The sequence below is a fragment of the Paroedura picta genome, chromosome 1 (assembly GCF_049243985.1).
Source record: "Paroedura picta isolate Pp20150507F chromosome 1, Ppicta_v3.0, whole genome shotgun sequence".
NCBI lineage: Eukaryota > Metazoa > Chordata > Lepidosauria > Squamata > Gekkonidae > Paroedura > Paroedura picta.
In genome coordinates this window covers 50,512,540-50,525,812 of record NC_135369.1, presented here as the reverse complement: position 1 = coordinate 50,525,812, position 13,273 = coordinate 50,512,540, and the positions used below count along the sequence as shown (strand labels likewise).

Here is a 13,273-nt window from a genome sequence, read left to right as displayed (position 1 = left end):
CAAAAGGCTTGTTTTCCAGTATTATAGCTTCTGATTTACTCCAGAAGCAACTATGTCCTGCTAAAGGCATATTGAGTTTCGGGGACAAAAACATTGGGTAGTAGGACACGAAAGTTGAATTGTAGGACTGGGCAAGGCCAGGACATTCTAGAGTAAGAATGCAAATGTGATTTTTAAAAAATCTGGTCTGCTAGATCAAATCCAATGTCCTACCAATCTATCATTCACTTGCCAACACTGACTGGCCAGAAGCTCTGAAGAACTTCTCAAATAAAGCATGAAGACAACAATTCCCTATTTTCTGTCTCAAGAATCTGGTATTCAGAGGTATATGGGATCTGAACATTTGGCTTGCATGGCTAATAGACATCAACAAATGTGTTACATTTGTCTAATCCTTAAACCATCAATGCTGGGGCCATAATTCATTACATCATGTAGAATGCCAGAAGTTTACAATGCATTGTGTGAAAAAGTACTGTCTTTTGTTCATTTTGAAGCCATCCTCATTCAGAATCATTGACCTATAGCATTATAAGAGTATTATTACTGTTGCCCATCATGAACACCCTCATCTTTCAAGTGCTTTATGGACCAATTCACTATGAATTATAATATTTCCCATGTTAGAAATGTTATCTCAAGATAGTAAGAAGGGGGCATTCATTTGTTGATGCCACAATCTCTTGGATTCTTCCTGCAGAAGTCATTCTTAATTACATCAAATCCTGTTCTCCTTAGCCTTATTTTGTACCCAGATATCTAAATGTGATTTTTTTTCTTAAAGGAGAAACATGGCAGAATTGCAAAAGAAAGGCAGATAATTTCACTGCAATGTTCCTCAAGCTACTGGCAGCTCTTTCGAATATTAAAGATCCAACTGTCCTGGCCCAGGGCCTGGTTGTCCCTTTATATAGCAATTTACACTGGTGCTCTGTATTTGGCTGTTGACTGTATGCAAGAACTTTGTTGAGTCTAAGTGTGCTTGTGCAACATGTCTAAAGATTTTAAGGCTGGTTCTGATTTTCATTAGGTGATGGTTTTCACTTATCACAGATACAACTCCACAAATTCAGACCTTTAATGTAACTCTATGAACATTTGGTTCCATTCAGATGTTATGGCAGTGAATGAATGGATGGAATATTTGGTCCAAGGCAAGTGTGCTGAATTGCAGGTGCAAAATGCTTGCTGACACCCTCTTTCCTCAACTAGAAGTGATGTATATCTGAGCCAGCACTTAGAATCTTGGCACCTGCATTGGAATGGGGCAGGTGGGAACAAAGGTACAGCCACTTTGTGTGGGTTAAATTGTATTTTTCAAAAGCTGCCCACAAAGCAAAACTTCACTGCAACTTGCTAATGTCTACTTTAAAGCTGTGTATTTGGGGAGAATTTCATGGTGTTATGAATCTATATAATATGTCTTAAATTAGCAGTGTTTTGCTAACTCAGGTTTATTATAAAGACTCATTTTAGGCTTTCTGCCCTCACATGAAATAGCTGTAATGTAGATTCTATTGTAAAGGTCTTTTTTTAGATTAATGCAGGGAATGACTATGTTTTGGAAATTGGCTTCATTGTGTTAAATTGCCACTCTTAGTATTATATAAGTTCAAAATATAGGAAATTTTTGTAGCATTAGCAAGAACTTCAGGAACATTGTAAGTCTGTATGACAGCTAAACTTTGCTTTAACTCCATAAAACATGAATGATAAACAGCAAATCAAGCAAATGATAAGATACTGGATGATTGGATCACCTAATTTCTAAAATTTTTTGTAGCAGCATGTGGGATCCCGCAGTTCATGGGGATGAGGACTGAGGAACTTTCCTGCATCACCTTCCCCCAACCCCAGAAAATTGATTTCTGTGGTCTAATAATCATGCGGGTCAGTCGCAAAACTGAGATGTGTGTGTGTTGAGTGCCATCAAGTCACTTCTGATTTATGGCAACCCAATGAATTGATGACCTCCAAAATCTCCCGTTATTAACAGACTTTTTCCGGCGGTACAAGCTCAGGGTCAAGGCTTTGTGGATTGAGTCAATTCATCTCAGGTCTTCCTCTTTTCTGTTGCCTTCAACTTTTTTTTAAAGCATTTTAAAGTATTTTCTGTTGACTCTTCTTACAATCTTACCAAAGTGCAGTAACTTTAGTTTGTTCATTTTAGCTTCTAGGGAGAGTGCTAGGGATGTGCATTTGGCTAATTCAAGCAAAAACAATACCCCAAAATAATTCAGGTAGATTTTCTTTGTTATTTTTTAGGTATACAGAATGGCTGAGCATAAAATGTCACAAAATACATATTCAGGATTCTTCAGGACCACTGGACAGCTGCAGTGGAAGTACATTGATCCTTAGAATTGTGTAATTCCTCAGTAGTCATCCATTTTGTCTTCTTGATGTTCAGTTGTAATTCTAAACCTTCATCACTAGTCATTGCAAGTCTTCACTATTTTCTGGTTGTCATGTGGTATCATCTCATATCTCAAGTTGGTAATGTTCTTTCCATCCAATTTCACTCTATTTCCATCTGAATCTAATCCAGTTATAAAGAAACTTAAGTGATGAGAACCCCTGAATTCCCCTACGTAGCACTAAATTCTGTGCTGCCGCCATTAATATGAGGGTCACTTGGACATGGAATTGGGGTCACTGTGGTTGCACAGGTAGTTGTGAGTCCCTGAATTGTGCAAGGAATTGGACTAGATGACCCTGGAGGTCCCTTCCAACTCTCTGAATATATGATCCTACTGTTTTATTATGATTTTATGACTCTAAGTTTTAAATGCATTCAATGTATTATTTATATGTTTAATGTAAACTGCCCTGAGCCTCCGGGGAGGGCGGTATAGAAATATAATAAATAATAAATAAATAAATATTACTTCACACTCATTGTTCTGGTTTAAATGACTGTAAATTAAGTGTTTTGGTTTTTAAAAATCTAATCCAGCCTTCCTTCCTATATGAGTTCTTCATACAGTCTGAACAGATAGGAAGATAAACTACATTCTTCTTTGACACCTTGGCCTATTGGGACCTATTCTGTTTCTCCATATTCTGACCTATAGTAGTCTCTGTTCCAGAGTATAGATTATGCATCAAAATAATCTGATGTTATGGTACACCCATTTCTTTTAACATCAACCACAACTTTTCAGGATCTACACAGTCAAAAGCTTAGCTGAAATCTATCAAACACAAGATGATTTTTCTTCTAAAATTCTCTTGTATGCTCCAGTAACCAACTTAAATTTGCAGCATGATCTCTAGTGCATCTTTCTTTTCTGAATCCAGTTTGAACATTGGAGATCTCTCACTCCCTATATGATACCACTCTTTGTTGTAAGATTTTGAGCATCACTATACTTGTGTGAGAAATTAAGGTAATAGTCACTGCATTCTTTGGAGTCTCTTTTAGGGGTATTGGAATGTAGATAGAGTATTTCCAATCTGCAACCCATGATGTTGTTTTCCATATTTTTTTGGCATATTTTGTTAAACATTTTAATGGATTCTGCTTCTATGGCTTGAACTCTATTGATATCTCATTCATTCCTGTGGTTTCTTGCAGATCCTCTCAGTGCAACTCTCTCAATTCTAAAATTCTAGGTTCTTCTTCATTAGATGCTTCTTGAAAGGAATCTGTCATCCTTTCATCCCTTTGGACACTTCTTATGTATATTGTTCCCATCTTTTAAAATTTTGTCCTGCTCTGTTAACATACTTTGTTGAATTTTCAGAATGTGTAAGCATGTTGTAAATTTTGGTTTGATTACTTGGAATGTGGAATAGATCTCCTGTTCTTCCTTTTTTATTGTTCTAGTTTCTTTACACTAGTTATTAGAATAGTTCTCTTTGTCTCTATGTGCTAGTTGTTGGAATGCTGCACTTAGACTTCTGGTTCTATTTCTGTCAACTTTTACTTTTGCTTCTCATTTATCCTTAGCAGTTTTAAGAGTACCATCAGTCATCCATCAAGGCTTTTCATAACTCAAAGCTACAGAAATAGTCTGTGTGCATTCTTCTTTGATAATGTCTTTGGATTCAACCATAGTTCCCCCTGGTGGCATTCACTTGAATTTAGTAATATAAATCTGTGCTTTACATAGTCTTTAAATGCTTCAGGAATGTTTCTTACATTTTATTTAGGCACTGTGGCCATTTTCACATTTATCCTCAGGTTTATTCTAATTTTCATTATTGTTAACCACAATCACCTCCTTGTCTTGTTTCGCCAAAGAAAACAGAGCTTCATCGTTTGCAAATAGATTATATAATCCATTTGATTTCTGTATTGGCCATCCAATGATCTCCATGTTTACAATGACAAACACAACCATCTGTTTGGTTGCCTGAAAATATTTGCAATGCACCCCCCCCCACAAAATTCTATAAATTCTCCAGTGTTATTTCATGTACATTTTCCAACAATATTTGATTTTACTTTTTTGTTCCAGCCACAAAATCTGATAGATGCTTTTCAATCAGACTTTCCATTAATAATTCTTGATTGCTTGTGTTAAATTAAATCCATTATTAGAGCAACTCCATTTTTTTTGTATTTGTCATTTGCAGACAAAATTGGTAATTATCCAACTGGGGGGGGGGGAACTGTCTTCAAACAGTAATTTTTTTTGTTGATGTTGTTATTTCGGATTTTCTCTTCATAGCGTTTTTTCCAGTATTAGATTATCATGAATTGCCTTCTGCACAATACTAACCAAGGTTAGCTGAAGAGGCACTGCTGTTGCTTGTGATAGATCCTCCACCCAAGTCACCTTCCACTACTGCTGCTGCCCAATATTTATCTTTCAGGGATACCTCTGTCCCCTTCAACACTGGAACTGTCCATTATCTTCTGCTGATATGGCCATGGGAAGTGGTGGATGCATCTTAGTCTGGTGTCTCAGCTTTGACCATTCTACTTTGAGTGACTTCGGTAGGAATTGCTCTCAACTTCACTGACATACATAAACCCTCTCACCACATTTAACTTTGTGTCCAAGAAAGGAAAATTGAGGATAGGAGAGGAGCAGTCATTCATCTCATCATCCCTCTTTTGCAAGTACCAGCTTTGCTGATGAAAGTGACAACCAGGCATTTTCACTCCCTCTCTACTCCTCACTACAGTCACCTTACTGGCATGCCCATCAGACAATGCATTTCCTGTGATTCCAGGAATCAACCTCCTTGGATGTGGAAGGTACAGCTTGGAGGATCCTCAGCTGTCAGTTATTGTTTGCTGATGGGTTGTACTAAGCCTATTGTTTAACTCTGTATGTTTGTAATTTGTACAAACAGAATACTTGCATATAAAATTAACAATGCTATTTATAGCAGGAAAGTTGGGAACCTACCTCAGCTTTCCTGGAAAATACATATTTATGGCATATGTATAGCACTAAGTGTGGCAGTCAGCCAGGCACAGAGTATTTGTACCAAAAAAAATTATATAGAGTGGAGTGTATCACCTCAGATGAATAAGGTACAATACAATATACCTGGCTTCCACTATCATTCAGTCACTTTTGTTTAGGTGATAGAGTAATTAATACTTGGGCAGGGAGATTCTGTACATATGGGGATACCTGTGTGCACTCAGTTTCCATGGCATATCTTTTATGCAGCTAGATAGTAGTGCGTATCTGAGCATCCATGTGTGTAGAACATTTCTATATTATGTGTGGCTACATTCACATATTGTATGGTAATTATCTCTCACAAATGGATTTTTCTGTATTGGCAAGACATTTTATAGGAAGAGAATGATTGCTGCAGCAAAGTATCCTGCCATGTGTAGATATGGTGCAAGTACATTATCAATCCTTAGTGTGAGCAAAAGATGTCTAACAAATCTTCCTATTTTAGGGGGCTGCAGATTGGTACTAGCCTGCATCCTATTTTGTAGTTGTTATTGTTTCAGCCCTGGATACCACACAAAGACCAATTATGCACAGTCGCCGCTATCGCGGGTGGGGGTCTGATGGAAGAAGTGGAGGGGGAAGCTGCGCGGCAAGCCGTGTATGAACGGCATGGCAGCAACGCTTGGAGTAGCCAGGGGCGATGGCTGAAGAGACGGCAATGCAGAGCAAACGGGATGGGCGAACAGTGCGGGGCTTCCTGGACCTGGCCCATCAAGCAGGCCACTGCGCCGGAAGCGCCCGACAGCCGGGCCACCGAGGGCATGCACATGTGCAGACGACGCGTATGGCAGGTTCTCTCAGTGCGTCCAGGCCACTGGAAATGGAAGGGGGTCGAGCCAGCAGATGCAGAGGGCAAGGGAGGGCACAGCGGCCCGCAGCAGTCAAGGGGCAGGATGGAGCGCAGGACAGCAGCGGTGGCAGCCGCCCTCCCCGATTATGCACGCTCTCTCTCCGGCGCTACATCTGGTTGTGTCCTGGCTGGGTGGCAGCCTTCACTTTTTTGACATTTCCCTAACACGGGTTTTTCGGTAGCCTGCATTGAACCTGCGCTCGGCCTCTGCTGCTGGCATGCATTAGCGGGGATTTCCACCGCCGTTGTTCCAGCTCTGAGGTGGACCTTCCCCTCCGTGCATAATGGGTCATAATGGGTCCTACATTAAAGTGAACTATGGAAAGGAATTCCTTTTCCTATCTAGTGGGTCAGCTTTTGGAGATTAAGAGTCTCAGTCATGACTTGACTGAAACTTATTTAGAATCCTGAGAATTTTATGTGGTAAGTTTCTATCCCTTTGGGAGATAAAGAAAATCTGAAAAACAGAATAGTGGTAGAACCCACAAGAGGTTCAGCCATACTGGACTTAATACTGACCAACAGGCAAGAGTTGGTGGATGAGGTGAAGGAGGTGGGGACCCTAAGGGGAAGTGACCATGTCCTCATAGAATTCCTTTTGAGATGGGGAGCCAAGGAAGCTTGTAGCCAGACGCGGATGTTGGATTTTCGTAGGGCAAACTTTAATAAACTCAGAGACATGATGAGTGTCATACCATGGACAAGAATGCTGTAAGGGAGGGGAGCATGTGAAGGGTGGGTGCTACTCAAACAAGTGCTATTGCATGCTCAATCAATGACTATTCCAGAAAGACGAAAACACTGCAGGAGCTCTAAGAAATCTATTTGGATGAACAGAGAACTTCAAGAGGAACTAAGAAAGAAAAGGGAGATGTTCAGGAAATGGAGGGAAGGACAGAGCTCTAAAGAAGAGTACCTACAGGTTACTAGGCACTGTAGATCAATCATCAGAAAGGCCAAAGTTGAGAGTGAGCCAAGATTGGCCAGGGAAGCCCATTGTAACAAGAAAAGATTTTTCAGTTATGTGAGGAGCAAACGTAAAGTAAAGGATGCAATAGGCCCACTGTTGGGTGCAGATGGACAAACTCTAACGGAGGATGCAGAGAAAGCAGAAAGGCTTAGCACCTATTTTACATATGTTTTTTCCCCACAGGTCAAAGGGTTTAGGCACATCTAGAGATCGCAGTAGCCAAGAGATAGTGTTTGGGTGGCAGGCTGACATGGATAGAGAGGTTGTCGAGAGGCATTTAGCTGCACTGGATGAGTTCAAATTCCCTGGGCCGGATGAAATGCACCTGAGAGTGCTCAAAGAACTTTCCGGAGAACTTGCAGAACCCTTGTCCATCATCTTCAGGACCTCTTTAAGGACTGGAGATGTCCCGGAGGACTGGAAGAGAGCAAACGTTATTCTGATCTTCAAAAAAGGGAGGAAGGATGACCCAGGAAACTACAGACCAGTGAGTCTGACCTCTGTTGTGGGGAAGATAATGGAGCAGATATTAAAGGGAGCGATCTGCAAACATCTGGAGGACAATTTGGTGATCCAAGGAAGTCAGCATGGATTTGTCTCCAACAGGTCCTGTCAGACCAACCTGGTTTCCTTTTTTGACCAAGTAACAGGTTTGCTGGATTGTGGAAATTCAGTTGATGTCGTTTACTTGGATTTTAGTAAAGCTTTTGATAAGGTTCCCCAGGATGTTCTGATGGATAAATTGAAGGACTGCAATCTGGATTTTCACATAGTTAGGTGGATAGGGAATTGGTTAGAGAACCGCACTCAAAGAGTTGTTGTTAATGGTGTTTCATCAGACTGGAGGGAGGTGAGTAGCAGGGTACCTCAGGGCTCGGTGCTCGGCCCGGTACTTTTTAGCATATTTATTAATGATCTAGATGAGGGGGTGGAGGGACTACTCATCAAGTTTGCAGATGACACCAAATTGGGAGGACTAACAAATACTCCGGAGGATAGAGACAGAGTTCAACGAGATCTGAACACAATGGAAAAATGGGCAAATGAGAACAAGATGCAATTTAATAAAGATAAGTGTAAAGTTCTGCATCTGGGTCAGAAAAATGAAAAGCATGCCTACTGGATGAGGGATACGCTTCTAGGTAACACTGTGTGTGAATGAGACCTTGGGGTACTTGTGGATTGTAAACTAAACATGAGCAAGCAGTGTGATGCAGCGGTAAAAAAGGCGAATGCCATTTTGGGCTGTATCAACAGCGGCATCACATCAAAATCACAAGATGTCATAGTTCCATTGTATTCGGCACTGGTCAGACCACACCTGGAGTACTGTGTGCAGTTCTGGAGGCCTCACTTCAAGAAGGACGTAGATAAAAGTGAAAGGGTACAGAGGAGAGTGACGAAGATGATCTGGGGCCAAGGGACCAAGTCCTATGAAGATAGGTTGAGGGACTTGGGAATGTTCAGCCTGGAGAAAAGGAGGTTGAGAGGGGACATGATAGCCCTCTTTAAGTATTTGAAAGGTTGTCACTTGGAGGAGGGCAGGATGCTGTTTCCGTTGGCTGCAGAGGAAAGGACACACAGTAATGGGTTTAAACTACAAGTACAACGATATAGGCTAGATATCAGGGGGGAAAATTCACAGTCAGAGTAGTTCAGCAGTGGAATAGGCTGCCTAAGGAGGTGGTGAGCTCCCCCTCACTGGCAATCTTCAAGCAAAGGTTGGATACACACTTTTCTTGGATGCTTTAGGATGCTTTGGGCTGATCCTGTGTTGAGCAGGGGGTTGGACTAGATGGCCTGTATGGCCCCTTCCAACTCTATGATTCTATGGTATGTCCTCAAGGCTTAGAAACCAGGAGGAAAATATACTAAAAATACAGGTAAGTTCTGTTTTACATCTTTAAAAGTAGTTCCACACAACACACTGTACTCAATGTTACTCATAACAGAAATGTGATCCACAAATGACAGGCTCATCTTTCACTACTCATGGAATACATGAGCCAGTTTGGTGTAGTGGTTAGGAGTGCGGACTTCTAATCTGGCATGCCAGGTTCGATAATGCGCTCCTCCACATGCAGCCAGCTGGGTGACCTTGGGCTTGCCATGGCACTGATAAAACTGTTATGACCGGGCAGTGATATCAGGGCTCTCTCAGCCTCACCCACCCCACAGGGTGTCTGTTGTGGGGAGAGGAATGGGAAGGCGACTGTAATCCACTTTGAGCCTCCTTCGGGTAGGGAAAAGTGGCATAACAACCAACTCTTCTTCTTCTTCTTCTTCTTCTTCTTCTTCTTCTTCTTCTTCTTCTTCTTCTTCTTCTTCTTCTTCTTCTTCTTCTTCTTCTTCTTCTTCTATAAGCCCCGAATGAGCTCTGTCTCTTGACATGGAATAGACATACATCATTCACCCTTTTTATATTTGCTGAATGAGATAGCAGCATAAAGTTGGTCTACCTTCTTTGCTACATGAATACCTTACATTATTTGTTTTAACTCAGAATTTATATTCCCAAGAAACCAGGGCAACCCAAATAATAGCCAACTCTCACAAAAGGTGGCATGAACCCCGGTTCCTGGCCCTCATTTCACCTGTGTTCTCCTGGTGCCTCCTGGGCTGTTGGCCGTAAACCCATAAAGCCATAAATTGCCTGTTGGATCCTTCCCTCCCTTTTTGCATTCTAGAATCCCCTCCGCCAGAACCCCTTATCACTTCCTGACCTTGCTAGGCACTGTAAAGTCTCAACATTTTTAACTACTTAGATCAAAGTAGGGGCCAGATGGCTCTCTTGAGAACGATTGTATTTTCACACCTTGTGAATCCCTCATCCCCCCCTCCTTTATTCAACCCCAGGTATAATAACCCCTCTGGGGACCATTGATCCTTTGTCTCTGCCAAAGAGTTTGTTCATCGAACTTTTCCTGTTGATGCCTTTCTGTATTAGTCTGCTGAATAAAGCTTCCTTTTGGATTTCCTTACAAAAGTGGTCTCAGGAAATTGCTCATTCAAGAGACTTTACTGCGGTGTTTTCTGCTTGGTTCCTGACAAAAGGAAAAGGAAGCCCTGTTAGGTATTTTCAGCTTGCTATGATGTTTTTTAAGAGGTCAGGAGGAAAGAAGAGGCAAAGAAGATTAATTGCCCTAGTTCCTATGCACTTGTGGAGGTGAGAGTGGCATAATTGGTGAGGTTGAGGTAAACACCATAGCAAACTGGAGAAGTGGGCAATGGGCAACCAACCTACTCTGCTGTCCAAGGTGACTCCTGCAGCTGGCCTCATGACAGAGAGAGCTTTCACAGTAATAATGGGGCCACTCAGGATGGCATTAATTATTTCCTAAAAACAAAGGAATAGTGAAAGTTGGTGCTCAAAGGTGGTGTTTGTTCTAATGTAAGGAAAATAGGTTGCTGTCTATAAATAAGGAACATTCTTTGTTAGCAGAATAATTTGGGACAGATGAAATTATACTTTATGGGGGGAAATCTACAATTGTTCATATTGACTGTTGAGTGTACACTGAGAAAGTATTCATCTTCCTTTTCCAAGCCTTATCCTTTTTTTAATTGTTAGGAAACAACCTCATAAATCTGTGCCTTAAAACTTAGTTCCTACTGCACAGTTTTTGCCCATTGCATGAAATGCACCCTGTTTGCATGTTAGAATCAGCTCTGATTGCAGAGATCAGATGCATCATTCCAGTATTTTCCAGTTTGAGATAGCTGTGTGAACTTGCTTGGGTTCAGCGGTTTATATTAGCCAGTTGCTTCCACAGATTTTCCTTCAATGGGCCACTGAGAATGTGTGTATCTAGAACGACTCTTGAATGACTCAATGCTTGTTTCATTTCAGTGCGGAAGCAGTTAGAAACCTTCTCACGGTAAGTGCCAACTCCATTGGGAGCCTATTCACTAAAACAACAACATGACCTTCTCTTTAATAAGTCTGCATAGCTCACCTTTCGATGATAGAGTGATTCACTTAAGAAGGGACCATGGTGATGTCACAAAGTTGCAAGAACCTTTTGTAACTCTCAGTGTAACTCTCAGTACCTCTTTTCTCAGAATAACTGGCTTCCTAGGTATATAATAGGGCTTCAGTGTAATTCCCTTTCTTCTTTTATTTAAAGACATCTGCGCAATATATAACTGGAACCCAAGCATGAAGAATGGAATATAGTTTTTATGTACCACTTAATCCACATGATGTGAGGGAGGGAGGAGACTGCAAGAATTTTTATTACTGCCCACAGAAATCAGGAGGAATAATTTAAAGAACGCAGGGGTCTAAAAGTTTAGAGCAATAGTTTTGGAAATGAATTTTATATATGCTGCACCCTGGTTGTAAATTCCCAAAGCTTTGTTTACAGGAGAGAATTCCACATTACTGTAGAACTATTTAATAGACATTAACTGAAAATTCTGTCTGATCAGCCATGGGCAGCTCCAAATGCAGGCATGGTCTCTATAACCCCCTTCTGGATTAAAACTCTTCTTGCTGGGCTTAAGACCCAGCTTGGTGTGATAGTTAAAAGTGGTGGTCTCTAGTCTGGAGAACTGGGTTTGATTCCCCACTCCTTCACATGCAGCTAGCTGGGTGAGCTTGGGCCAGTAACAGTTCTCTCAAGGCTCTCTCAGCCTAGCAAGGGTAGGAGAATGTAAGCTACTTTGAGACTCCTTCAAGTAGTAAAAAGCGGGGTATGAAAAACAGCCCTTCCTCTTCTTCTTCTCTCAAGCTAGCATTTCAGGGAGGATGTCAGGGAAAAGAATCCTTTTTTACATGGTGGAGCATACAGTCATGAGATCTGCTGACTATTGTCTAAAACTAGTGCATTCCAGGTATTGTTTAACCATATCTAGACTGGGGGCCTGTTTATGTCTCATTTTTCTTCACTAGTTAGGACAGTGAAAGAGAAAAGCAATTGTACTTGAAATACTTACTGTGCAGAATATGACCATTTCTGCATGAGGAATCTGCTTCTGGACAGCCCTCTGGTTGCTGGTGGGTTTTAGAGCCAGGATTTACCTTTACATTTTCAAAAATATATTCATTTATTTATACAGTCCACAAAGTAATTTGTAGCTATAAACAAAGTACATTTAAACAAACAATCTAATCTAGATGTTACCAGTGTATGTACCACAGTGACGAGATTTTTCTTGCATAGGAAGGGCTGTGATTGGCTCACAAGCTGAAACTGGTGAAGGGTGCCTAGTCCACTGCTGCTGCCTGTTTACGTCAAAAGAGATCTGAGTCGAGCAGCATCCACAAACTATGAATCTGCTTCTTTAGAAGGAGCGCAGTGCAACCCTACAGGAAATATAGCATTCTTGCTTAAGACCTCCCCACACTGGGGCCACCTCCATTTTGTTATATCGAGTTTCAGTTAGTTAGCCATCAGCCATTTAAATAATGCCTTCCAGCACTTGTTTGCAGTTTCCTTAGTCTGCCTTGTTTAGACTGGATACAAAAGAGGGCTGGCCAAATGGAATAATCCAAACTAGAAAAAATTCAACCAATTGGCTGGTACAAAAATGTAATCTTTTCCATTTATAATTATTCCAATGTAGATATTGCCTTCTGTAGATATTGCCTTCATATCTATGATGTACAAACATAAACCAAAATGGGTTCCGGATAAACACAATTTTTTTCTTTTTCAATAGCCTGTTTTCAAAGTTGTTTTCTTCCTCAGTGGTTTTTATCATATAAATAGTCCCTCAGGCTCAGTGTTTCCTGGAGGTTTCCTTACTGCTCTATGGCTGTGAAAACCCCCTCAAGTATCCTAACTAATATGTCACCATGCAGTGCGGACTTCACCATTTAGGAGGTTTTAGGAACCCAAAAAGACATTTTATGCTAATGGTTGGCTTAAAGATAAGGTGATCAGTCACCTGTATGATCGGGAGAAGGCTGCCTGATCACCTGCCCCCCTCTTTCCCAGCTCATTTCTCACCTCCAGAAAATAGAAAAAGAGCTGTGTTTTGCCTGTCTGATCCCAAAAAAACCTTTGACACTTTAAA

At 41.1% G+C, this 13,273-nt stretch overlaps 1 protein-coding gene across 5 annotated transcripts in view; it reads left to right on the top strand.

Annotated features, from left to right (window-relative positions):
- MTA3 (metastasis associated 1 family member 3) overlaps positions 1-13,273 on the top strand; it is a 201,811-nt gene that overhangs the window by 166,241 nt on the left and 22,297 nt on the right. For 2 of the 5 annotated variants that reach the window (XM_077337780.1, XM_077337790.1), the window contains one exon: positions 11,103-11,130. The exons of the other annotated variants lie outside the window; for them this stretch is intronic. In XM_077337780.1, the coding sequence (XP_077193895.1) occupies positions 11,103-11,130 (28 nt within the window). The remainder of the gene's footprint in view (positions 1-11,102; positions 11,131-13,273) is intronic. 5 annotated transcript variants of the gene reach the window in all.